The 27,586-nt window shown below is 51.8% G+C and overlaps 1 protein-coding gene across 1 annotated transcript; it reads right to left on the bottom strand.

The window, feature by feature from the left end:
* Positions 1-5,290: 5,290 nt before the first annotated feature.
* CTSH (cathepsin H) lies at positions 5,291-27,038 on the bottom strand. Its single transcript, XM_052659740.1, has 12 exons — positions 26,913-27,038; positions 22,532-22,563; positions 21,781-21,886; positions 20,465-20,535; positions 19,711-19,815; positions 17,266-17,352; positions 16,421-16,476; positions 14,434-14,515; positions 12,926-12,994; positions 8,418-8,524; positions 6,438-6,563; positions 5,291-5,720 (listed from the first exon to the last, which is right to left on the bottom strand). The coding sequence occupies exons 1-12, from the start codon at positions 27,001-27,003 to the stop codon at positions 5,645-5,647; spliced, it is 1,008 nt and encodes a 335-aa protein (XP_052515700.1). The 5' UTR covers positions 27,004-27,038; the 3' UTR covers positions 5,291-5,644.
* Between the last annotated feature and the right edge of the window lie 548 nt (positions 27,039-27,586).

Here is a 27,586-nt window from a genome sequence, read left to right on the forward strand (position 1 = left end):
AGGAGATGGAGAGGGTTAACAATATTCTCTGTCCAGCAATAGGGCACTGTTAACTTTTGAAAAAGGTAGGCCAGGTCAAGTTCACATTGATCTAGGAGCCACATACTAAACTAATTGGTTGAACTCGAGAAGGTTTTTTTTATTTTTCAGTTTTATTTATTTTCAAGAGGGTTTTAAATGGCTCATGTGCAGTGAAGAGTATTGGGGAGCCTCCCTTCTCTATTTCTCTGGCAAACCCTCAGAATAAGGAGAGGGGAGCAGGACCTCTTCAGGTGGCTCACAGGAAGGGACAGATGCATAGGTCATGTAGACTTCCTAAACAGCTTTGGGGAAAAAACACAAATACAATTCTAAGGGGAAGCTTTATCCATAGAATAGTAAGAGGTGTTGCCAACTGGTATGATCCACTTGGGCAGTTTTGGGAAGGAGAACTGTGCCTCCCTCACCCCTCACTCCCCTGTGACACATGATCATGTCTTTAATATTTGTCTTGATTTGTCCAAAGTGGCAAGAAGGTCATTATTCCAGCTGGCTCTGGCCCTCTCCTAAACCCCTCCATCATGCTCAGGTAGCTCTGAAGTCCACCATGTGCCCTGACCTCCTGCACCCCTGCTTTTGTAGTGCAGCCTGAGGGGAAGGCAGGTGGGTAAAGTGCCCCCTTTGCTGTGAGATCTAGCAATAAAGCAGATACTGTATCTTAGTCCCTACAATGCCTTTGCGTATTTCTTAGCTCAACACTGGAATTGGAGAGGGATGTAATTAACAGCCCCAGGATTTTAGTTACAAAGATGTATGTGCCTTGTTGAAGGAAAGTTGACCCAGATTAATGGTTTTGATTCTTCTTCACAACCATTCCAAGTTAAATGCTGTTAGCCATGTGGTGCAGGTCCTCCTATATCTTTTCCTGTGTACAGACAGACACGTCTTGAGTTTCACTGGGGCCAGGGCCAAGGGGACAGATGAGCCCCAAGGGGCCCTGCTGTCCTGTGGTCTCGGTAAGCCAGTTGTCAGATGGCCATGCAGAGGGGCTTGCCAGGCTGGGCTGGTCCCAGCACCCTCAGGAGAATCTGGTTTGGGAAAGGTGCAAAAAAACCAAACTGAAATAGTCTTAAGTATTGCTTTATTCATGTTGCAACACTTAAATGTTGAGAATAAATAGAAAAGTAGGAATTGAAAATGAGGAAGAAGGAAGATGGGTGGATGGTCTCAGAACAGATGGATGTGCTTTGTCACGCAGCCTTGGGGGAGACTGGAGGGCAGCCGAGCCTGGGGGGATGTCTCCTGCCCCCGGGAGGGGTTGGGGTGGAGGTGGGCCTCAGGGTGTTGGGTTTGGGAGTGATGGAGGTTAGACAAACCTGAGGGCTTGGTGTGTCCTTCATCTGATGTTCTCTAGCATGAAGTTATCCATGAGCAGAGCTGTAGCTCTGATCTGCACTTGTCTAGTGGGTCTGGCAGTGGTGGCATTATGGTGGCATTGATATCCCCACCCCGTCCCACCCCTTTGGTGAGCATACACAGGAAAGACCACATGCTTGCCACCATGTGCACGGGTAGGAGACTGCTCTGTGCTTTTATTCAGGGACCAGATCATCCTACCTTTCCTGTTGCCAGAGCTGGAGACACAAAGATGCCCCTAGGGGTGGGTTGGTCTGGTCCAATCAGAGGTTCCTGGTTGGACCTGTGTCACCAGCTTGGGACATGCTCTTTCATTTTTACTTTTCCAGTGATGCTCAGGCCTTTATGTCCATAAGTGATGAATCTTACATCAGTGCCTTCCTCTTTGATCACCCATCCCCTAAATGTCAAGAGAATTCCAAAGGTCAGTTTTTCCCAAGCTGGACTGGGACACCACGCTAATTGTGGTGATCACAGTGTCGCTGACGAAAGTCCGTTGGCCTGCCTGCGCTCTGGGGACACATGCATAGGGCTGCGGGGCACCCCGCTCTGGGTCCTGGAATTGCTCCCCTTGGCTGTCACTGTTCAACTCTGGGCCCTGGAACTGCTCCCCTTGGCTGTCACTGTTCAGCCTTCCTTCCCTGGAGCAGGACATCTGCCAGGATCCTTGCAGGCTTCCGTCAGCTCTTCCCTTGAACCTTTTGATTCTAATCTGGGCCAGCCATCAGGGTCTCTGCCCTTCTGCGGGGGGCAGAGCGGTGTCCCCTTCAGGATCTTTCCTGCCATGTGCCTGCTTCAGGGCCATCCCAGACTACCCCCATGGCTGTCCCCAATTTCATTCTCTGGTTTCCTGTGCAGACTGGTCCACCCTGCCCCCTGGAATCCAGAGAGTGGCAGTCTTGGCTGAACCTCACAGTGTCTGCGGAACCTCACACAGTAAACCCCTTTCCCCACCTGGAATAGCTTGCTGCTCTTAATCTCACATAGTCACAGCCAAGGGATTCTCCTGTAATAGTGAACATCCGTTCTCTGTCTCTAGCTTAGACTCAAATTCTCTAAGAATCATAGAAAGTAAATGGTGCTACCCTTCAGATACCCCCTTGTATTAATACCAGCCAGCATCCCTGCACGAGAAAAGGACCACTTGAGGGGTAGTTGGAGGAGAGTTTACGAAAGGCTTGTCTGCCAAGGAGGGAGGAACTGAGTGGAGTTGGGTGACTGAAGCACCAGCACGGAGCCTGGCGTGCAGCAGGTGCTTAATAATTACGAGGCACTGATGTGCGCAGGTGGAACCTTCACAGTAGTTGGATGTGAGACCTGGTGGGGTGGTTCTTGGCTATCTTCAGAGGCGAAAAGGTGACTTGGTTCTGAATGTAGCTCCCAGACCTGACTTGCACGCTTGAGCAGAGATAACCCTCCTCTGAGCACTAAGGGCCAGATGTGACACTGGCTCCTACAAATGCCACCTGAGTCATCTCACGCACCAACAGACCTGTTCTTAGAGGGAGAGGCCTTGGTTACTTAATGTTGATGGTGGCAAGCGTGGGCCCTGGTGTTCCACAGTTTACTTGTCTTGACGTTTCTAGGTCTTGAGTACACACAGACATGTTTGTCTGAACGTAGCCTACTGCATTCATCAGGGTGGTTTTAGTTGGAAATGATAGTTGTAACTCAGAACTAGCTCAGAGTTCATTGGCTTATGTTACTGAGAACTCTGTGGAAAGGCTTCAGGCATTGATCCAGATGCTTAAACTGTGTTCTCTGGAATGTTTCATCTCTTGACCCTGCTTTCCTCTATTTTGGCTTCATTTTCAATTTTGGCATTTTCACATTTCAGCAGAGTGGCCAAACAGGAAGCTGTAAGTTATATCTTAGTAACTTGGTCACCCAGGGAGGAGGCCCCACTCTGCCCTGCCCTCCTTTTTTGGCTTAAAGCACCACACACACATTCATTATTGACAGTTTGGGAGGTCACTCTCACTGAAACTAAAATCAGTTTTCAGCAGGCTGCATTCATTCTGGCGGCTCTAGGGAAGAATCCATTTCTAAACCCTCTTGTTTTTTAACTTGAAGTGTAATCGACCTGTATTAGACCAACACTGTTAGTTCCAGATGTACAGCAGGCTGCTGTAATATTTTTATATGTTACAAAGTGATCACCAGAATAGCCTTTTTGATGCTTCCCACAAAATCCCACGTTCACTGCTTCTGACTCACCCATCTTGAGCCCTGTGCAGCTCCCTGGACCAGTCACCATGGCTGGGAGGGTGAAGCCTGTCATTCACAGGCCTAGGTCACATGGTCCTGGGGAGGGGCCGTGGGTGAAGGTAAGTATCCTTCCAGTAAAACCTCAGGGACTCGGGTACAGGAGGGTGTACAGGAGCCTGTCACTGTCCGGGTTTTCCAGATTCACTGGTGTGTTTCCCTCCTCTTACCTCCCAGACTCGACTCCCTGCCACATACAGGCCTCCACACAGCTGTGCCGCCGTGCTCTCTGCCCCTACTGAGCTCTTGACATCTGCCCTTTACGTGGAATGCCTTCACTGTTCCTCATTAAATAAGCCCATTCAGCTCAGCGCAGAACTCCTCTCTGAAGGGCCTGGTTTCTTGGGTGCAGAGCCAGTGGCGTAGCTACATGGGTAGCCGCCTGTGGAAATCCCACACAACACACAACCCTAGACAGGCTTTTCTTAAGGAACAATTCAGGGACTTCCTTGGTGGTCCAGTGGTTAGAACTCTGCACTTCCACTGCAGGGGGCACTGGTTTAATCCCTGGTTGGGGAACTAAGATCCCACAGTCCACTTGGAGCAGCCAAAAAAAATAAATAATTCACATACCGTAAAATTCACCCTGTAAAAGTATAAAACTCAGTGCATTTAAGTATATTCATTGGGTTGTGCAAGCCACCACCGTCGATAACTACAGAATATTTTTAAGGCCCCCAAAAGCAAGCCCAGACCCATAAGCAGTGTCTCCGTCTTCCTCCTCCCCAGCTGTCGGCAGTCACCAGTCTGCCTTCTGATTCTGTGGATTTTCCAGCTTTGGACATCGTGGTTGGATGGATCACACAACCTGTGGTCTTTCACTGACACACTGTAGTGTTTCTGAAGTTTATCCCTGTGGTAGCCTGTATCAGAACTTCCTTTCCTTTTATGTCTGAACAACATTCTGTCATACGCATAGACCACATTTTCTTCATTTCTGTCAGATGATGAATGTGGTTATTTTGACATTTGGGTAATTATGAATACAGCTGCTGTAAATGACACGAAAGTTTGTTTTTTTTTTTTTGCTCTCCAGGCAGCATGTGGGATCTTTGTTCCCCCACCAGGGTTTGAACCCATGACCCTGCAATGGGAGTGCAGTCTTAACCACTGAACTGCCAGGGAAGTCTGGAAAGCTCTTCTCATTAGGAAAGTGTGACCTGTAGGAAAAACAGCACCAACTCATGCTGCAGACCCTGCTCCCCAGGGGCCAGAGGCTCCACAGCTACACATTGGGATGGTGGATGTGGCAGGAGGGTCAGGGGAAGGGGCTGGTAAGGGAGACATAGGGGCCATCCCAAGGGGTAGGGCAGGTGAGCTGGGAGCAGGAAGCTGAGCATGGGTAAGCCACATGGAGAGTAAGGCTTCCTAACCGATGCTGTGGGTTGATGTCACTCTCTGTCAGAGCCTGGTGTATTTCCTCCTCCCTCCTCATGTGCTCAAAACATCAAGCAAAATCTGCTCTTTCATCCAGGGTCCTCCACCTGGGAGACAGCTGCACCAGCACCCTTGCATTCCATCCTTCCAGCCAGAGAGCCAGCCACCCCTGAGTGCCTCCCTCTTAGGAGACGGCCTGGAGACAGACCTAGACCCCAGCCCACAGCACAGACCTGGCTCAGGAGGTGCCCACTTCAGGTTTATTAAAGACCACAGAAGAGACAGTGGAGTTTCTCCCCAATGTGAAATGCAGCCCTTCTGGGAAAAAAGAATATTCCTTGTCCACAAGGGGTTAATCAGTGAGAAACCATGTGTGAGGCACGCGGCTGGTGGTGACCTCTGCAGCAGAAGACGTGGGCAGGCTTGTTGCTCCATGGGATTCACCTCCCAGTTTTTTCTGGGTTTCCGGGCTTGGCGTGGGGGTGAGGTGCAAAGTGCAGGGCCACGTGTTAGGGGTGGTCTCCCAACATGTCCTCCAGGGCAGGATCTTGGGCCCCCGACTGCCTGGTCCTCGCTTTCTCCACTGACCCGTCATTGCCGCCGGGGCTCACACCAGGGGGATAGGGAAGGAGGCACAGGCCGCAAGGCCACACATGTTCTTCCCGCGCTCGATGAGGAAGTACCTGGGCAGAGGGAGGGGCTGAGCCCTGGCCAAGATCTGACTCCAGGGACTAGGCCCTCCCATTTATTCACAAAAGAGTAGCGCTGGGTTTACTGGTCTCCAGGAAACCTCCGACTTGGCCACCACATGAACTCTCTCCCATTATTCTGTCCCTGCTTCACTTCTCTCCAGAATCTCCTGAGGGCCCCCTTCTCAGTCTTGCCTAGTTGGCCTCATGTTGGGGACCCCTCCTCAGATGAGGACATCAAGTCTGAGACTTGGAGAGACACAAAGTCACATTAAGATATGCCTCCAGGCCACCTGACTGCAGCCCCTTCTAGAAGGAGGGGCTGTCCACCACCCGTAAACTTGTTCCTTTGGTTTCTCTCCCTCAGGGCCTCCCAGACATGGCTGAATCCCAGCTGGGCCCTGTGTTGTGGACTGTCTCCTAGCGGTGGTCACAGAACCCACTGAACCAAACGGACTCCTGTGCCTGGATACACAGTCATTATAATCTGGGGTCTGAGATGAGAGAGGGGCTGCTGGAGGGTTCTTGAAGGGTGTGAAGGTTACATCCTCAAATTCCCCTCTTTCTGGCCTGGGCTCAGGCTCAGTTGAGCAGCCCCTTCTCGGAAGCCACATTGAGGCAGAGGAGACACACACCCTCCCTCCCACCGAGGGCCCCCCAGACCTGGGCAATCACGCCTCCCTCAGCATTCGGGACCTAGAAGCTGCTTACCCCTTCATTCCCCAGTGGGGGCCCCAAGAGTTCTTCACGATCCAGTAGGGTATCCCTTTCTCTTCTCCGTACCCAACAGCCAGCACTGCGTGGTTTACTTTATCTGGAGTCTTATGACAGGAAGTACTGGAAAAGGAAAATAAATAAAGGCTTGAAAATATGGAAAGGGTGGGATTTCTCTGGTAGTCCAGTGGTTGAGATGCTGTGCTTCCAACGCAAGGGGTGTGGGTTTGATCGCTGAACCTAAGATCCCACATGCCACGTGGCCAAAAGGATGAAAGGATAACATGATTCAGTCACACCCAGCAAGTGATTTAGAGCAATGTTTTCCAGAGCGGGGACTGGGAGGCACTGAAGGTGGTGAGTTAACGGTGCAGTCACAGGGCAGGAGAAGTGTTCTCTTCAGCCCCTTGGGTTCTGTTGACCCAAAGGAGTGAGACGTAGCATGGAGCTGGCTGGGCCCTGACACCTGATGCTTTCCCATACTGCTCACATTACAAGGAAGGAGCAGCCCCCGACTGCGCCTTCTGAGGGCAGCACTGTCCGGCTAGAGCTTCACATGACACTGCTTTGGTGCCACTGTATTTAATTTTCACGATTACCCTGTATTTAGGGCAATTATACAGGCTTCTCATTTAAGACAGTGAACTAGTTCTCATGAGGAAATTCTGAGAATTTCAAGCGGATGAGCTGCAGTGGCCGTGCGATCATTCAACCGATGTGTAACTGGGCTGTTGGCACGTGTCAGGCCTGGGGCAAGGTGTGGGATACCAGCAGCATGCCCAACTGTGCTCCTGGATTTAGGAAGCTCCGTTTGGCAGGGAGCAGGCAGGCAAAGAGGCTGGTTCTATACAGTGACAACTAGGGGGCTGACAAGAGCCCAAGGGAAGCGGACCTGACCAAGTGGGAACAGAATGGGCAGGGTGTGGGGGCAAGGAAGGCTTCCCTGGGAAGGTGGGTGCTCAGTGGAGTAGAAAATGGCACCTCGCTCTGGTATTCTTCCCTGGGAAATTCCATGGGCAGAGGAGCAGGGTGGAACAAGGAGGATGTGGGTGGCTTTGATGGGATTTGAACTTGGAGAAAGAAGGACAGATGATAGAGGCTCCCCAAGCCAAGCCAAGACGTGGGACAATGGGGTGTGTGTGTGTGTGTGTGCAGAAGTGGTGTGGTGAGAGGGTGTTCAGAAGCTGACTGGCTCCAGGTGGAGGATGGACCATTAGTCAGGGCACAGAACAAAGCAGTAAGGAGGCGATGGTGAGGAGAGGACATGTTTCTGAGCAGCAATCATGGGGCAGCATCTGATAAGGGGGAGGAGACAGGCAGGATCTGAGGTCCCTGCGGGCCATCCAGCTTCATGTGGTGGGGAGGCCCTTGCCTCTCAGGGTCTACTGCTCAAGAGGCCCGCTGGCAGGAGCGGGCCTGGAGACTCAGCAAACAGTTGGCCGTGGAGTTCAAGACATATGTGAGAGGAGAGCAGAGGAGAAAGTCCTGGAACACGCTCGCATTTAGGGCTGGCCAGACTGCAATCGAGGCCATTGAGGAGATGCTGGGCAGCGACCAGAAGTGGCTGCACTCACTCTCATTGTAAAATAGGCAAGAGGAATGAATGAGAGGAAGCCCATGCCAGAGAACTCGATGACCCTTCAGCACGGGATTCTGGCATCTGGGAGCAGCTGTTTTCCCTTCCCTGTTTCATATCTTCACAGCTTTGAACACGGGTGTTCACCACCAGAGGCAGCTCTTCTGCTGAGCGAGGGGGAGCTCTGGGCTCAAACAGGGGCCCCTGACCTGCTGTGTGACTCTTCTCCTCCTCCCCAACTCGGGGACTGGGGATCCTGACCCTCAGGGCTGCAGGGTGATGTAACAGGCCAGCAAACGTGGCATGGGTGGAGAAATGGTCAGACCCGGAGTGAGACCCGGGCCCGGCCATGGGGAGCCCACCTGCCCCTCCTCCCCTGAGGATGCTGGGGTCCTGCTCACCTGGAGTAGATGCCCTTTCTGTACATCATAAAGTCAGCAGTCACCTCGAAGGCGAAGCTCACGGGGTTGTATAGGGCCACGGCCTCTACCATTGCCTCCTCGTCGTTCTGTGGACAGAGGGGCGGACACGTGGACACGCTGGCCTCTGCCACTTCCCCACCCCATGCGAGAAATGTGGCCCTTTGTTCCAAAGTAGGTAACAGAGGCACAGAGGAGGGAAGAGAAAGGTGTTTTAGACCAAAAAGCTGCCACCAAAGGGGAACTTCCCTTCCTTATAAGCAGAGCCTGCCCTGGACACTGAGGGCTGGTGTGGGGTCCCCTGCCAGGTGGTGCAGTGGTAAAAAACCTGCCTGCCAATGCAGGAGATGAAAAGAGACATGGGTTTGATCTGAGTTGGGAAGATTCCCTGGAGGAGGAACTGGCAACCCACACCAGTACTCTTGTCTGGAAAATCCCATGGACAGAGGAACCTGGTGGGCTATAGTCCATATGGTTGCAAAGAGTCAGACACGACAGTGATTAAGCACAGCACAGCCCTCTTGTGAGTGAATGGCCAGGATCCTTTGTGTTTTCTATTTGCTTACGGCCCCTTCCCCAAAACCCTGGCTCCCCTATGACCTCCCTGGACCTTGCTGGGCCTCCCTGCCTTGCTCCAAGAGAATCTGCACCCTTTGGTTTTGAGCCCAGGGTGCAGTGGAGACTCATTCACACTCTCACTCACAACCACATGCCACGGCCCTCCCGTGAGGCAGGGTCTCCCGGGGGTGCAGAGGTGAGTGGGACTCCCCTGTTCCCATCCCCAGGACCCCTGCACCCACAAATCTAGTCTAAGGAGCTTTTATTGTTTTTGGTAGAACACCGGGGTTAGAAGTCCGTGAGCAGACAAGGCTCAGATGGTGGTAGAAACAAGACCTGGCAAAGGACTGTGTGCCTGAGAAGGACTCAGCCCCATCAGCTTGGGGTCGGGGTGGGGCAGTGGGAGGAAGTCCAGGGCTTCCTAGGGGCTGCAGCTTTGAAGCGGAGCTGCAGACAGCAGCGGCTGGAACCAGCTGTGCTTGTGCTGTCTCAGTCGCGTCGGACTCTGTGCGACCCCATGGACTGTAACCCATGCCTGTAACCCTCCTCCTCCAGGGGATCTTCCCAACCCAAGGATCGAAACAGAGTCTCCCGCACTGGCAGGGGAATTCTTCACCACTGCACTACCTGGGAAGCCCCTAGAATTACCTGGGGGGCTTTTAAAAAAATCCCAATGGCCAAGCTGCACCCCAGACAATAATGTTAGCATTTCTGGGGTGGGTCCAAGGCAGGAGGATTTCTTAAAGCATCTGTGCTGGGAACCACTGGGTTACCATGAGCTGAGGAGGCCATTCCCCTGGCTAGAGACCTTGGGGAGTTGAAGCAAGGAAGAGCTGAGGCCAGAGCTCTGCTGAAGGAGGGGCAGGCTGAAGAGGTCAGGGCACCAGCCTTCCTCAGTCCTCTCTCCCTGGAGAAGGGGCAGAGACCTGGCTGCAAAGGGCAAATGACTGCCTGGAAAGCAAGCTGCTTCCTTCCCTGTGCTCAGCAAAGGCCTTGTCAGGGCCGGTGAGACCAGGAAGGCCTGCCCACCAAGAGGTGGTGGGTGTCATGGGGCTGGCCATTCCCATGGCCAAGGAGGGCTGGATGCCCATGCTGGCCTGCTCGTCAGGGCCTGCACGTGTCACAGACAAGTTTCTCTTGGGCACCAGGCAAAAGGGATTGGATTGACCCCCAGTGCACCTCTTCAGTTCAGTCGCTCAGTCATGTCCGACTCTTTGCGACCCCATAAATCGCAGCACGCCAGGCCTCCCTGTCCATCACCAACTCCCGGAGTTTACTCACACTCACGTCCATCGAGTCCGTGATGCCATCCAGCCATCTCATCCTCTGTCGTCCCCTTCTCCTCCAGCCCCCAATCCCTCCCAGCATCACAGTCTTTTCCAATGAGTCAACTCTTCGCATGAGGTGGCCAAAGTACTGGAGTTTCAACTTTAGCATCATTCCTTCCAAAGAAATCCCAGGGCTGATCTCCTTCAGAATGGATTGGTTGGATCTCCTTGCAGTCCAAGGGACTCTCAAGAGGCTTCTGCAACACCACAGTTCAAAAGCATCAATTCTTCGGCGCTCAGCCTTCTTCACAGTCCAAATCTCACATCCATACATGACCACAGGAAAAACCATAGCCTTGACTAGATGGACCTTAGTCGGCAAAGTAATGTCTCTGCTTTTGAATATACTATCTAGGTTGATCATAACTTTTCTTCCAAGGAGTAAGCGTCTTTTAATTTCATGGCTGCAATCACCATCTGCAGTGATTTTGGAGCCCCCCCAAAATAAAGTCTGACACTGTTTCCCCATCTATTTCCCATGAAGTGATAGGACCGGATCCCATGATCTTCGTTTTCTGAATGTTGAGCTTTAAGCCAACTTTTTCACTCTTTAGTTTCACTTTCATCAAGAGGCTTTTTAGTTCCTCTTCACTTTCTGCCATAAGGGTGGTGTCATCTGCATATCTGAGGTTATTGATATTTCTCCCGGCAAATGGGCCAGAGTGGGTCAGCCCCTGGTGAGTGTATCTAAGAGAAACCGGCTGTTTTCTCAAGATAAATGTATCATAGTCAGAAACATCCCAATTAAAGGTTCTGGAATGCCATGATCTCTGTTTCAATCCAGCTTACACTTCTAGTTCTGCAGCCCTGATCAGGTTACTTAACCACTCTGAACCTTTCTTCATCTATAAAATGAAGGCAATAATGAAGGCAAAATCTCCTAAGATTGTCTTGAGTCTAAAGGAGATAACACAAGTTAAGTGGTTAGTACACTCCTTATGGTAGAAAGCAAAGAGGAACTAAAGAGCATCTTGATGAAAGTGAAAGAGGAGACTGAAAAAGCTGGCTTAAAACTCAACATTCAGAAAGTGAAGCTCATGGCATCTGGTCCCATCACTTCACGGCAAATAGATGGGGAAACAGTGGAAACAAGTGACAGGTTTTATTTTCTTGGTCTCCAAAGTCACCGCAGATGGTGACTACAGCCATGAAATTAAAAGACACTTGCTCTTTGGAAAAAAAGCTATGACCAATTTGGACAGCATATTCAAAACCAGAGACATAATTTGTCAACAAAGGTCCATCTAGTCAAAGCTGTGGTTTTTCCAGTAGTCATGTAGGGATGTGAGAGTTGGACTATAAAGAAAGCTGATCGCTGAAGAATTGATGCTTTTGAACTGTGGTGTTGGAGAAGACTCTTGAGAGTCCCTTGGACTGCAAGGAGATCAAACCAGTCAATCCTAAAGGAAATCAACTCTAAATATCCATTGGAAGGACTGATGCTGAGGCCAAAACTCCAATACTTTGGCCACCTGATGTGAAGAATTGACTCATTGACAAAGACCCTGATGCTGGGAAAGATTGAGGGCAGAAGGAGAAGGGGACAACAGGATGAGATGGCTGGATGGCATCATTGATTCGAACGACACGAGTTTAAGCAAGCTCCAGGAGCTGGTGATGGACAGGGAAGCCTGGTGTGCTGTAGTCCATGGGGTCGCAGAGTCATACATGACTGAGTGACTGAACTGAACTGTTGGGACTTCCCTAGTGGCCCAGTGGTTAATCTACCTGCCAATGCAGGGGACATGGGTTCAATCTCTGGTTCAGGAAGATACCACATGCGATGGAGCAATTAAGCCCAATGCACCACAACTACTGAGTTTGTGTGCTGCAACTACTGAAGCTCATGCACCTAGAGCCTGTGCTCCACACCAAGAGAAGCCATTGCAATGAAGAGCCCGTGCACCACAACGAAGAGTAGCCCCCCTCGCTGAAACTGGAGAAAGCCCGCGCACAGCAATGAAGATGCAGCGCAGCCAAACAAATGAATTTGGAAAAAAAAAGTGAACCAAACTCATAGCCACAGATTCATGTATATCATTTCACTGTTAAGCACAGTAATCTTTGCGTGACTGTAATTTAAAGTGTTTAATATTGGGACTTCCTTGGTCATCCAGTAGTTAAGAATCTGCCTTCTAACACAGGGGATACAAGTTCAATCCATGGTCCCAGTGCCATGGAGCAACTAAAACTAAGCCCGAGCACCACAACTGCTGAGCCCACATGTTGCAACTGCTGAAGCCCATGCTCTGCAATAAGAGAAGCCACTGCAATGAGAATCCCACACACTGCAACTAGAGAAAGCCAGTGTGCAGCAATGAAGACCCAGTGCAGCCAAAAATTAAAAACAAGAAAGAATGAACACTTGTGCAGACTTGGGCCAGGACCAGAGCACCTGACCGCTGACCCCTGCTCTATCCCTTCCATCTTACACCCTGCTGCCATCATGGTGACTGACATTCATTAATAATCAAAACCTTTTCAGTCAAAGGGATGTGCTGCCCAGAAAGGCTGCCATGCCATAACCCTTGGCCATCCGATGGCAGTGGAGGCTGCCTCCTGATCAAAACGTGTTCCCCACTGCAGAGAAGGGTTGGTACTCACCAGTGTGATGTTGGCTACATCCTTGACAAAAGCAATGGCCTTACTGGGCTGGTACTTGCAGTCACCATCCTGTTCAGGGGGCAAAGGTCATGGGATACAGGTTGGGGATGCTTACCCTGCCCTCGCCACCCTGTGCAATTTGATAACATTGATAAAGCAAAAGCTACAGGTACCAGGACTTGGGTGAGGGGGATCACTTAGGAGAGAATCAGAGGCATCCTTGTCCCTGAGGATGTTACAGTTCAGTGGGAGGAGACCATGCTGGCTTTGGCAGAGGTGGGCTCAAGTAGCCCCTGGTGGGAGCACGAGGACGGGGCCTGACCCAGTCCAAGGAGGCTTGCTGAGAAAAGGAACCCAGTAAGAGCCTGCATGGCAGGGGAGGGAGGGCCAGTCTCAGTCCAGGGAAGATGATCAACAAGAGGCAGGACACGTGCAGGGAAGAGCAAGCCCCTCTGAGATGGAGAGACAGTCAGGATGACAACACAGGACCTGAAGTTTAGGAAGCAGCAAGCGGTTGGGCGGGAGCGGAAGGTTTCCAAGGGGAGAGTTAAGTCAAATACAAGACTGGGCAGACAGATTCGGGCAGAGGGACTTGGAAGGCAGGCCAGAGAGTCTGGAGTTTATCTTGCAAGCCCTGGGGAGCCTCTGAAGAGTTCTGAACTGAGTATACTCAGAGCTTGGTCTGAGAGGCCACTCTGGCAGCCCCTGGGGGAGGGTGGCCCAGGACAGACCACCCTCAGAGATCCAGGATGAAGGGGGACCAAGGGCTGAGTGGGGGAAGGGACACAGGACAGACCAAGGAGCAGAAGCAAGAAGGTCTCTGTAGGGGGAGGGTCTGGGCAGGGGGATTGCCCTGAGAAAGGGACACAAGTAGCCAAGAGGTTTTTGGGAAAGGTGGTGCCTCCCATGGCTGGGAGGGGCAACACTGGAGGAGAGTCCTGGGTTTGGGGGAAAATCAGGGTGCCCAGCCATGCACAGGTGGGGCTGAGGTGACAGCAGGGGAGGCCCTGGGCCCAGGAGCACTGTCTGCATGGACACGGAGTGTAGAAGCCACAGATGGCATTCTGGTGCACCCTCAGCAGGAGGTGCGGGCCAGGCCGTGAGCAGAGACGGTGCTGCCGTGGACAGGGCGTAGAGGCCCCAGGACAGCTGAGCACTGGGGCTCAGACAAACAGAGGAGGCCAAAGAGTGAACATGAAGAGACAATACAGAATTCAGGAGGGAGTAGGAGTCCTCAAGAGGGTGCAGGGGAGGCGTGTGTCCTGAGGCTGGGAGAAGAACAGAAATGGGGGCCCTGCAGGCTAAGAAGATGGAGCCCAGGCTGGGAGCACAAAGATGGGGGGAGCCCAGGGGTGCCCTGCAACCAAGAAGATGGAGCCCAGGCGGGGAGAAAAGAGATAGGGGGCTCTGGGGGGCCCTGCAGACCAAGAAGACGGAGCCCAGGCTGGGAGCACAGAGATGGAGCCCCCTGCAGACCAAGAAGACAGAGCCCAGGCTGCCCGAGTTACCTGGCCCCTGTAGGGGTAGGTGTCTTCACCCATGATGCCCTTGTTGTACCGGATGTACTCGAAGGCCTGGCTGGGGAGACCCCTGCAAGAAGCACACACAGCTGTGCCCACCTGGGACCGGCCCCGATACAGGTAGGGCCTACGGAGGCTGGGGCATGCCAGACGTCTGCCCTGGCGGGGCTGGGGGGCTGTGGTAGTGACTTCAGCCCTGAGTCCTAGGACAAGCCTGAGCGTGGTTCCCTGCAGGAGACTCCTGTGCTGGCTGCCGCTGAAGCAGGACTCGCCCGGGAGAGGGCTGGGCCGCTGGGAAGGGGCGGGAGGTAAGGCTGGGAGCCTGCTCTGGGGGAACACGAGGGGCCTGGCTTTATACCTGTGTACACAGGAAAGGTCTTAGAGCACTGCACGTGAGGCGGAGATGAGGGCTGGAGACACTGGGAACCATGAGTCAATCCCTAACAACCTGTTTGAAGAATAGGCCAGGAGGTAGGTAGACAGACTGGGAGTTTGGGGTTAGCAGATGCAAACTGGTATATCTAGGATGGATAAACAACAAGGTCCTACTGTATAACACAGGGAACTATATTCAATATCCTGTGATAAACCATAATGGAAAAGAATATGAAAAAGAATGTATATATGTGTATATACTGTCGCTGTTCAGTCGCTAAGTCATATTTGACTCTGACCCCATGGATTGCAGCACGCTAGGCTACCCTGTCCTTCACTATTTCTCGGAGTTTGTTCAAACTCATGTCCATTGAGTCAATGGTGCTATCCAACCATCTCATCCTCTGCTGCCCTCTTCTCCTGCCTTCCGTTTTTTCCAGCATCAGTGTTTTTTTCCAATGAATCAGCTCTTTGCATCAGGTGGCTAGAGTATTGGAGTTTCAGCTTTAGCATCAGTCCTTCCAATGAGTATTTTGGGTTGATTTCCTTTAGGATTGACTGCTTTGATTGCCTTGTTGTCCAAGGAACTCTGAAGAGTCTTTCCCAGCACCACAGTTCAAAGGCATCAATTCTTTGGTGCTAAGCCTTCTTTATGGTCCCGCTCTCACATTGGTACATGACTTCTGGAAAACTATAGCTTTGGCTATACGGACCTTTGTCAGCAAAGTGATGTCTCTGCTTTTCAATATGTGTATAACTATGGGGTTGCAAAGAGTTGGACACGACTCACCGACTGAACGACAGTGATGTGTATAGCTGAGTCACTTTGCTGTACGGCAGTAATTAACACAACACTGTAGTTCAACTAGACCTCAATAAACAAATAAATGGGCCAGGAGTGCAGGCCCGGCAAAATACAGTGTTTCCGCCTGAACGTGGCACCTCATCTATAGAAAAGCTCCTTCACACAGCCTGCCGAGCTGGGGCAGCCAAAGCTTTAGAGCAGGGGACCCCAGTCTCTCGGCCACAGACCAGTACCTCTTGTCATCATCAACATTAGATTAGAAATAAAAGCACAATAAATGTACTGTACTTGAATCATCCTGAAACCATCCCCACTCCATCTCCGCCCCCCCACACACACACCCCCAATCCATGGGAAAATCGTCTTCCATGAAACCAGCTCCTGGTGCCAAAAAGGCTGGGGACTGCTGCCCTAGAGAATTCGCAGACAGCCGACCAGACACCTGTGTGTGGATCTTGCTTCTGCAGGACAATGTGCTTCTCATTCTGTGAATTCCTTTGGCCACTCACCCAGAGGCCTGGGTGGTGGATGAGGCCAAATGTGCTGAGGGGTGACAGCCAGGTGACAACAGGGAAAGAGGACAGATTCTGGGAGCAGACAGGCCTGGGCCTGGCTTATAGGTCTGCCCACTCCAGCTGATGGACTTTGGGTATGTGGGGTGACCATCCTCCTCTTTAAGCGGGGCCAATTTTGCTCCCACCCAGGACAGAGTCTCGGCCCATCCTAGACCCAACAGAAGTAACCCCGGGAAATGAGAAGGGGCTCCAGGCCTCCCTACCCTGGTCTGGGACGTACCCTTGGCAGCCATGGTTGTTAAAGTTCTGGGCGCAGTCCACCAGCTGCTGCTCAGCCTGGAGAAGGAACACATACCTGGTGAGCTAGGTGTTCACCGGGAGAGCCCCCAGCTCAGGGGCCCCTGAGCTGACCACACCTGTGGCCCCACCAGCTCTGGGTCAGGAGGATCAGGTTATACTCCCCCAGGGCAAGGTCCATCTCTGCGTCCGAGGGGCCAGCCCAGAGCCAGTGCCTTTTGGGGAAGAGCTCAGTGATGACCTGGCAGCCAAGCCGGCATGTGAGAGGGTGAGGAGGGGCTGGAAGGGTGCACGTAGGTGGGCCCCCATGGTGGCATGTGGGAGGGAGGGGACAGGCCTTCCCTACTTCTGGGCCCTGGTGGCCCTTGCCAGTTTAGCCCTCTCTTCCCCCGCTTCCCTATGCAGGATGCCGTGGTCCGACAGTCACCCCTTGCTCTGGGGGCTCTGGGGGTGAATACACAGGTCCCTGCTCTCCCCTGCAGGAAGACGACCAGCCTGGGAGGGGGTGCAGCTCCTACAGGACTGCCTCCCAGGCAGCCTCTGCTCCCTGAAGGCCCTGGGTTCCCAGACCGAGGAACACTCAGACCCACTCAGGAATGAGCCTCAGTCCTTCCAAACCGTCAGGGAAGGTTTGCATGCCAAATATCCATGAGACTGGGACACAAAGTCCAGCTGACATGGCCACTGTCTTCTAATGCCCTGAAGAAGCCTGAAGGCCTGGCCTGCCCCACCAAGTCAGGGCTCGGAGCCAAGCTGTGACCCCTGCAGGAGGAGACCCTGACCCCACGGTACCCCACATCCCACCCCGCCTCGTGGCTGGTCACTCACCAGGAAGGGCAACTTCCCTGTTGCTATAGCGACAGCAGACTCCAGGGCCCCGGTGGTGGAGAAGGTCCAGCAACTGCCGCAGCTGCCCTGGAGGGCCAGAGTGGAGAAGCGGAGTCAGAACCTGGGCCCCTCAGGCTCCTGAGAACCTCACTGGACCAAGCCCCAACTCACATCTGTCCGTGCTGATCCTCACAAGCCCCAAGTGGCTGGCATCCTTCTCCCCATGTTACAGATGAGAAGACTGAGGCTTGTAAAAAAGGGGCAGCAGCAGCTGTGCACTCCCCATCCGGCCCCTCGCTGACCAACCCCCACTGTCCTGCAAGGGCTGGAGTTCCTCCCGACTCCGTTCTGTGCTGTTCTACATGTCCTTCTACTTTTTTTCTTTCCTTGCTGCACCACGAGGCACAGGGGATCTTAATTCCCCAAGCAGGCATCGACCCACGAAGTTGAGTCTTAACCACTGGACTGCCTGGGAAGTCCCTCTACTTCTGAATCTCCTGCTGGCTTCTCTTCTTCCCACTGCTCTCAACAGAAGGACTCACCAAAGTCCTATTTCCAGAACCTTCTCTCTCACCTTTCCCCCTCCAATATCACCCACAGTCCTGTCAAACTAACAACTTCCCAGACCCCACTTCAGCCCTGACCTCTGCCCAGACCCAGACTACCTGCCTCCCAGAGGACCCCACCTGTATACACCCCAGACACCATAGACCCTGGGTGTCCTGCCCCAGCCATCCATCTCCCCGTCCTCTACCATGATCACGGCCACTGACCAGTCTCCTGACACCTCACTGGGGCCAGGTGTCGGGTGCTGGAGCCTGCCTGCCCACTTCAGATCATAGTCCTGCCTCCACCCACCATGTGAGCTGGGCAAGGGGTGTCTCCTCATCCCCCAGTTTCATCACTTGTACAACAGGAACCACCATGCTTGCCCCACAGAACTGTCAGAAGCACAGATAAGATCCGGGCCGGCCAGTCATGCAGTTACCCCACGGGTTCAGTAACACCAGCTGCTGTTGGCATCTTTCTCTCATCCCCATCTTTGTCTCTTTTCCACCCTTCGTTGGCTCAACCGTCCACAGACTACTTCTGAAACGTCTCCTCAGATCCTTTCCTCACTGTTCTTGTCTAATCCTCACTTGTCTCCTGGAAAGAGCCTTCACCCTCCCCCCATCCCCAGTCTCTTCTTCTCAAACCCTTCCCTTGGCAGCGGGAGGGGAGGGCCTGATCAGAGTATCTCTGGTCAAGGAGGTGGGCTTGGCCACTGAGGAAAGAGACAGAGCAGGCCTTGAGCAGAGACCTGCTTGCTGTGCACCTTCAGCCCTTGAGGCTGCTGAGCTAATGTCAGATCCTGTCGTCAGACCTGTAACCATATACACCCACAGGGGTGACCACCTTGTTCCGGCCCCTCTGCTCAGGGGTCTCTCTCCTGCCTGATAGCTAGCTAACAAGAGGACCCAGAACATCCTTGGCAGACCTCTGCTTCTTCCTTGCCCAGAGGGTGAGGGGGTTCAGGCTTCCACATTGAATACTTGTTGGGCTTTGAACTGTCCTGGGATTCTCAGATGGTTAAAAGCCACCTTGGGGTCTTAGGGGAGGGGACTGACTTCACCCTACCCCTCTGCTGGAGCAGAGGCTCGTTTTGGCTTCTGGGTTCTGGCTGAACCGTCTAGTTCACTAGGCAGGCTCTGGGAATCCAGTGAGCCTGGGGGCATCATGGCCGCGTCATGTGGATTTCAGGAAAAGGAGAAAATGTTTCTCATGGCGAGTTTCAGTGGAAAGCCAAGTGCTACCAGGAGGGGAACCTTCACCCTGTGTTTCCTGGGAGCAAGGGGTGGGGATGCTTCTGAAGATGGCCACTGCACTGTCGCTTCCGGGGACAGCAGGGCCCAGGCTCCCAGCAGTGTGTGGGGCCCTCCAGCCAGCCGCTCGTCCTTAGCCCTCAGTGCAGGGACCTGCCACCATCTTCCTTGCCTGGCACGCAGTGTTCTGCAGGAGGTGCTCTTCAGAGCATGTCTGCAAAGCTGCGTTCCTTGACCACTTGCAGCTCCCTTGAGGGAGGCAGAGGGCCAGGGAGGGGCTGGGCCTGGTGCCTTGTGGAGTAGATGGAGGACAGGAAGAAAAGATGTGTAGGAATGGGGTCCTGTATCCAGTTACAGAAGGGCACAGATGTTTAGGGTGACTGTAGGAGAGACCTAGGGCCAGCGGGGAGCTTTAGACAGGGCAGTGGGGCAGGAGGAAAGGGGTACACTTCAGCCCAGAGAGGAACTACATCCATAAAAACAATGACCTCCTGGCCTTTTGGAGGAAGGCAGCTGGAAAAATAATGAATGGAGTTGGGGGTATTACTCTTTGTGTTTTGGGATTCTCTTGAGTTTTTCTTCCTAGCATACTGTCTGAGAATGTTGCTGTTTTGGAGGAAAAACTGGGGACCATCATGCATACCTGATTTTTCACTGGTGTAACAAAATTTCCTTTTTTGCGCCAGTCCATGGAGGGTGGGTAGGGACCAGTACCTCGAAGGTAGTTACTTTTGGTGGCTGAGCAATTCTGAAATGACAAATTACAAGTTTTTCAGGGGAAAAAACCCGCATTTCTGATGGAAAAGTATGTAATTAAAATAGTCACCACAGGAGAATGAGAAAGATTATGGTTGTCAGAACCATCCTATTGTACTCTATTAGTTCCAAATGCTAAATGACAGGTCCTTTGCGGGGGGGCTCAGGTTGGGGCAGTTAGGACAGGGAGGGCAGATTTAGCAAACAAAAATACAGTTCACCCAGTTAAAGTTGAATTTTAGATCAATGATGAAAAGGTTGTAGTGTACATCTCATGCAATACTTTGGATATTACTTATGCTAAAATATTATTTGCTGGGACTTCTCTGGTGATCCAGTGGTCAAGAATCTGCCTGCCAATGCAGGGAACCCAGGTTTGATCCCTGTTCCAGGAAGATCCCACATCTCTGGAGCAACTAAGCCCAAGTGCCACAACTACTGAAGCCCGCGTACCTTAGAGCCTGCAACAAGAGAAGCCACTGCAAGGAGAAGGCTGTGAACCACAGCCAGAGAGTAGCACCCACTCAGCCCACTCACTGCAACTTAAGACAGTCCTGTCAGCAAACAAAGACCCAGCGCAGCGGGAAAAAACAAAGCCAAACAGAAAAGACTCAGATTTGGTCCCAGTGAATAATACCCACCTGAGGCTCTGACCAAAGATACTTGCGTTTTAATTCAGCAAAGCTCATGTCTGAAAATTGATTCAGTCCCACTGAAAAAAGAGAAGGCAGAAGAGGAAACAGTCAAACAAAAAAACAAAACAAAACAGAGGTGTTCAGGAGATCACTAATAAAGAAACAGAAAAAATAATGAAATCTCACATTCCCTCGTGTCCTATTTACAGGCCCTCAACTTCGCTGCTTTGAATTTTTAAACGGAATGGACACAGTTGAACTGTTTCAAAACAAAATTTTAAATTTATTTTTTACTGAGTTATAGTTGACCTTTGAACAACGTGGTTTGAACTGGGCAGATCCACTTATACGTGGATTCTTTTCCAATAGTGAATACTACAGTGCAACATGATCCCGGGTTGGTGTAATCACGGGATGCAGAACCGTGGATACAGAGACAGTACACATATGGAGGAAATGCATACATGGAGGGCAGACAATCAGCTATACTCAGATTCTCAACTGTGCAGACAGTTGGTGCCTCTGGCCCCACACTGTTCAAGAGTCAACTATAATTTACTACACCAAGGTCACCCTGACTGTGCTTCGAAATTCCCTGGGGAACTTTGCAACAGTACCAGTGTCTGGGCTGCACCCCAGAGATGCGGACGTAGTGCGCCTGGGCACTCATTTTTTAGATGCCCCGTTAGTAGGTCTGGTGGACGTCCGGGTACAGAACCACCACACCTGCGCCAAGTGCCTGCCACCTGTTAACTCCTTCAGTCTTCATAGTCTGGCGGGGGGAGCCTTATGATCTCCACTTGACAGTCAAGTGAAACTTCAGAGCTGTCAATGCCCCCCAGGGTTGACACAGCCAATATTGGGCAGAAATAAGGGTCAAGCTGAGGTTTCCTTCCACTTCACGCTTCTGCCCATGTTACTCACTTAGTCGACAGTGCCGTCACTTCTGAGTCCTCAGTGTATGTAGCGAGTGTTTCTAGTGAAACGAACCCAGACTGAAGGCAGATGTCCTAAGGAGCTGCTCGTGAGTCCAGAAGCACTGCTCCCCTCGGCAGCCCAGGGGCTCAGCATCTGGGCTGGACCCTCAGAAGGCAGGAACACCACAACCCTTCGGAGGGACACCCTAAAGTTACAACCCCTTGAATCTCAGAGAACAATAGCAGAGCTGGAATGTGAGGTTGGCCCAGCCTAGCTTCAGAGACTTGGTGGCTGCTCTCCCCCTGCCCCGCTCCCAAGCCCAGTGGACCCTGTAATCATTCCAGATCTGAGCTGCTCCCTTCTCCCAGGAATGAGCGGCCTGGAGGCAAGGTGTCCCCACGTACTTTTAAATGTGTGGTTCCTGGCGTTGTGGGCGTTGATCTCCCTCAAGTTGCTGGCAAACACCTGCAGCCTGTGGTGGTACTCCTCTGAGCTGTATTTCTTTTGATGCTGAAACACATTAGCAATAAGTCACGGAAACAGGACGCTGCTCACCAGAGGGTAACGGTTTTGTCTTCTAAGAGGAGGAATGGAGGTTTTCTTCCTGCCATGATTCTCAGGCCAAAACTGTATTAGAGGTGGGATACTACCCTGGGTCTCTGCAGAGCATGGGGAAGCTTATATAGGAACCCCTCTGCCTCCAGGGGCCTGTGGCCGGAACGAAGGCTATGCAGCTGCCGTAGAGTCAGTCAAGAGACAGAGAAGGCCTGTCACGTTTAGGTCAGCCCTAGATGCTACAACTGGCACTAGGTCAAGTTCATGGCAGAAATCAACATTTTTCAAAAATATGCACACCAGTGTTTTTCAGTTGATTTTGTAGCCAGTTACACAATGTGATTTGAATACAAAAAATGTAAATGAATCTGAAGGTTTCCAAGGCTGCTAGCCAACTTCACCACTGGGGACCAGACCACTGTTTGGAAGGAACTCACTTAACGAATCTTTTTGCAGTGTTTGACTCATCCCCTTGTGGGAAAGACACAGGGGAAGGGGGCTGGAAATTCCTCATTCATCGTCTCAAATCTAGGACAGTTTGTTCTAATAACAGGAAACAGTGAAGTGAGAAACTTCAGAAAGAAGAAGTTGGACACTGACCTGCACCATCCATGACTGAAAGTGAAACTTCTCTGCAAAAAGGAAAAAAAAAAAAATTAAGTCTGGGTGCCTTGTGGTCATGTCTATAGCCAAGTGGGGCACAAGAGAACTGATTTGCATTTTAATAAACTGGGTTAAACTTAAAGCACCAAAAATGGTGGTATACAATACAGAATTTGAAAAGAAACTAAATTCTTACTGCTTTTGTGCTCCAAATTAATTTTGAAAAAGTACATGCCATTAACCTATAGTATTAAAAATCAGGATAATCGTAATACTTAGTGTGGAGTCAAAGTGGGCTTCTGGGGTGCTGGTAATGTTCTGTGGCTTCATCTGGGTGCCAGTTTCACGAGTATGCTTAGATGATGAAAATTCACTGAAATGCATATTTAATGATTTGTGTTCTCTTCTGTGTCATATTTTAAGAAGTTAATTTAAAAACCTAAATGCCAGGACTTCCCTATTGATCCAGTGGTTAACACTGTAGTTCCAGTGCAGGGGGTTTGATCCCTGATTGGGGAACTAACCCCACATGCTGCATGGAGAGGCCAAAAATAAATACATAAAATTTAAAAAAAAGTATTAAATTTAACAGAGAGCTTGTTATTCATGATAACACAAATAAATACTTTAAAAACCCTTATATACCCTGTGTCAGCAATTTTTAAAAAAGGGACAGATGACAAATATCCTAGACTTAGCAATCTCTACAGTCTGTTACAACTACTCAACTCTACCCTCACATGTGAAAATGAAGGGGTGTGACTGTTTCAATAAAACTTTATTTACAAAAACGGGCTGCCTAGTTGTTTGTAGACTCTTACTATATCCACCCTTGTACATTTTAAAATGTAAAACTGCATTTCAAATTTAAATAGCTGCAAAGGATGTACACCAGTTTATTGCAATTAATGACATTTAAAAATACGACTGTTCCATCATCTTCAAAGGATGCTAGCCAAAGAATTCCATATACCATCACGATGTGATACCCACCATCAATAACATGAACAAGCCCTTCTATAAGAGCTGAATAGTTCATATAGTTTCTTTTTCTCCTTGAACCCCCATCTCCAACCACATCTCACAGAACTTTATCCTAAGGGAGCATCTGTTTAATTTATTTTGGGGGGCCACATTGCAGGGCATGTAGGACCTAGTTCCTTGACCAGGGATCAAACCCATGCCACCTGCATTGGAAGTGCAGAGTCTTAACCACTAGACCACAATGGAAGTCCCAGGGAGTATCTGTTTATACTTCATTGCTCTAGTATCCTTTTATGCAATGACAAGCATGGAAAGTATAAATTTAAATTACTGTTACTCCTGGTGACCCATATACCTCTGGATATTATAGAAGTTCATTCTGGATTAAGTCATCATCATTATTAAGACTCCAACTGATTAAAAACATGTCAAATATATTATACCTGATGAAAAGCAATTGTTAAACATAAAAAGTAAACTTGCATTGGAGAGGCATCTCTTAATGAGGTAAATAAAACTTAATTAATGCTCTCCTCATGGATTTATATATTCATGAGTAATTATTACCTGTTTTTCTGAATGGGTTAGCATTAATTCTGATCTTTGTCTCAGCCCTTTGAAAGGGCTGAGAAATTCTGCTCAGATAAGCAGGATTGCTTATTGCTTCTGGGAACAGAAGGCAAGTTTTAGAGCAAAGTCACGCAATTCCTCATACTCCTTTGTACACCCCCACATCACATGGCACTCTATTGCTAAACATTGTTTCTAGGACCCTTGGAAGTAAAGGGTGTGGAAATGGATTTACTGTCTGTACTGGTATCACTTGGTACTTTTCTGTGTTCCTCCACTGGTCCACGGGCTTCCCAGGTAGTGCAGTGGTAAAGAATCCGTCTGCCAATGCAGGAGACACAGGCTTGATCCCTGGGTCAGAAAGATCCCTTGGAGGAGGAAATGGCAGCCCACTCTGGTATTCTTGCCTGGAGAATCCCATGGACAGAGGAGCCAGGTGGGCTATCATCCATGGGGTCACAAAGAATTGGACACAACTGACCACACACATGTGTGCCACCAATCCACACCCTGCAGCTGGAAGATCACAGTTGTATGGAATTTAGCTCTCCCCTTGTGGGTCATAGATCTATTCCAGAAACCAAGTGACAGCCATTTTTCCTGAGAAAGAAATGCACATTTCTCCAGGATATCCCCTGCGTGCGGTTTGCTGCTGCTGCTGCTAAGTCGCTTTAGTCGTGTCCGACTCTGTGCAACCCCATAGACGGCAGCCCACCAGGCTCCCCCATCCCTGGGATTCTCCAGGCAAGAATACTGGAGTGGGTTGCCATTTCCTTCTCCAATGCATGAAAGTGAAAAGTGAAGTCACTCAGTCATGTCTGACTCTTAGCGACCCCATGGACTGCAGCCCACCAGGCTCCTCCGTCCATGGGGTTTTCCAGGCAAGAGTGCTGGAGTGGGTTGCCATTGGAGGACTGCAAATCTTGGTTAGCCATTATAGCTGATGGCTTCAGAAGTGAAAAAGTGAAGTGAAAGTTGCTCAGTTGTGTCTGACTCTTTGCGACCCCATGCACTGCAGCCTGCCAGGCTCCTGTGTCCATGGATTTCCCAGGCAAGAATACTGGAGTAGGTTGCCATTCCCTTCTCCAGGGGATCTTCCCAACCTGGGGATCAAATCCAGGTCTCTTGTATTAGCAAGCAGACTCTTTACCATCTGAGCCACCAGGGAAGCCTGATGGCATTAGAGGAAGACAGATCTCAGCATAGGACCAGGGCTTGAGGCAGATGGAGTTTAGGACAACTGACCAATGTTTGCCTGCAGAGGTTTCAAAAGCTACAAGCAGGCGTGAAAATCCAGCACTACTTCTCATTCATTGGAGGTCAGAGGGAGAAAAAGCCAGAGGTGATCTTGGGGTGGGACCAGAAGGACATCTGGTGACCCTTGCACACTAATCTCAGACCCATTTCAGTCCATTGTGACTTTTGGAAGAAAGCACACATCCTTTCTTTATGTGCTGTTTCGGGGAGCACATGGTACTATCTAGAACAGGGGTTAGCAAACTCTGACTTGCCACTTGTTTTTGTACGGCCCATGAGCTAAGAATGTTCATGTTTAAAAATGTTTTTTTTGAAAACCACATTGTGTAGCACTTTAAAATCATCTGAATTCAAACTTCAGTGTGTCTAAATAAAAGTTTCTGGGAGCACAACTGGCTCATTCATTTACATACCGCCTTTGGCTGCTTTCAGCACAGAATTAAGTAGCTGATACGGAGACTGTGTGGTCCACAAATAGCCTAAAGTATTTACTATCTGGCCATTCACAGGAGAAGCATGCCAAACCCTACTCTGGAAGAACGGCTTCCAGCACCAGCCCTCCTCCCCGACGCAGGCCACACGGCCCTGGCTTGCCGGCAGCTGGGTTTCTTCAGGTTGGGACTGAGCTGAGCTGGGCGTAGTCCCAGGTCTGCAAGACTGGGGGGCTTCTTTGTATCATTGGGTCGGGAGTAATGAGGCAAGATTCTAGTGGAAAAGATTCCTCCTCCGGGATCTTTGTCCTATCCCCAGGCTACTCTTTGGCTAAAATTCTTTGTCCTCAGGGTGAGGAGGCAGGTGGTCTTGGGAGGTCAGAGCCTGTGGGCGGTGGGTTGAGGCTGAGGGTGGTGGGCAGGGGGCAAGGCAGGAGGACCTTTGGGAGAGCCTTTAGCTTGGGTAGGTGGCTGGATTTGCAGCAAGAGAACTAGGGTAAGAGCAGCAGGAAGCTGGACCACTCAGCTTCCTGAGTGGAAGCCCTGGTGCGTACAGGGGAGCCCTGGGGCTTGACCTTACACCCTGGGTCCTTGGAACAAACAGCCTCAGTTTTCAGGGGCTAAATCTGCTATGGCTCCGCACAGTCACTCCTTGAAAGGGCAGGTCCAACCCATTCACAGGCTCTCAAGGCACCCCTGGGGACGTTCCCTGTGCCCAGTTCCTGGGAGCTGCCAGAAAAGGCTGGGAAGTCTCTGCTAGCCTCTGGCAGGGGGAGATCCGGATCCTCTGAGTCTCCAGGTACGGGGTGGAGAGCAGAAGGGGCCGCTGGGGCGTTTCCTGTCAGCGCCCCTGAGCAAGGGGGACCCCCGGGCACCTATCCATCCGCTCCTCGGGTCCCGCAAGACCCTCACCCTCCAAACCTCCCCCTTCTCTAGCCCACACCCCACACCATCACACAGGCTACCCTTCCTGGACTCCGGTCCCGATCCGCAGAGCCCCAGGGCCTCGGGCCTGTGACGTGGGCTGCCCGGCTCCTCCCAAGCGCGGAGTCCGGACCAGCCCAAGTTCTCCAGAGTCTCCGACCTGCCGGCTCCTCTCCGGGAGCGCCCCGTCCCCGTCCCCGGAGTCCCCGTACCTAAAGAGTTCACGGCCAGTTCGGCGGCGCCGCAAGCGGGGGCGCCCAGGAGCCAGGCTCCCGCGCAGAGCAGCGGCAGGACGGCCCACATCGCGGCGGCTGTGACGGCTCGGCCGGCGCACTGGCTTGGAGGGCTGCGGGGCAGGCGGCCAAAATGTGCACGGGACAGCAGGAGGGGCGGGGCCGGGCGGCGGGCGGGGCGGGGCCGGGCGGCGGGCGGGGCGGGGCCGGGCGGCGGGCGGGGCGGGGCCGGGCGGCGGGCGGGGCGGGGCCGGGCGGCGGGCGGGGCGGGGCCGGGCGGCGGGCGGGGCGGGGCCGGGCGGGGGGAGGGGAGGGAAGGGGATGGGAGGAGGAGAGGAAGCGGGGGAGGAGGAGGGGAAAGAGGTGGAGGGAGCAAAACAAGCCGGGAAGCCCTTGCGACTGAGAGACGGTGGCCTTCGACTTCCCTCGGTCTCAGTCGCCTCCTTCTTACCCTCTTATCTTTCACCTCTCCTCCGGGGACATCACTCCCCTTCTCCTCTGCAAGGAAAGGCGAGTTGGACCACTCAGTCTGCAGGGGTCCTGCCCATCTGCTTATCTGCCAGACCTGGCCGGATGGGCCAGGGTGGTGCCTGTCCTCAGCCCAGATTCCCCATATCCCGACCTCTCCTCACGCCAGGGCTCCCATCTCCCAC

The sequence above is a fragment of the Budorcas taxicolor genome, chromosome 21 (assembly GCF_023091745.1).
Source record: "Budorcas taxicolor isolate Tak-1 chromosome 21, Takin1.1, whole genome shotgun sequence".
NCBI lineage: Eukaryota > Metazoa > Chordata > Mammalia > Artiodactyla > Bovidae > Budorcas > Budorcas taxicolor.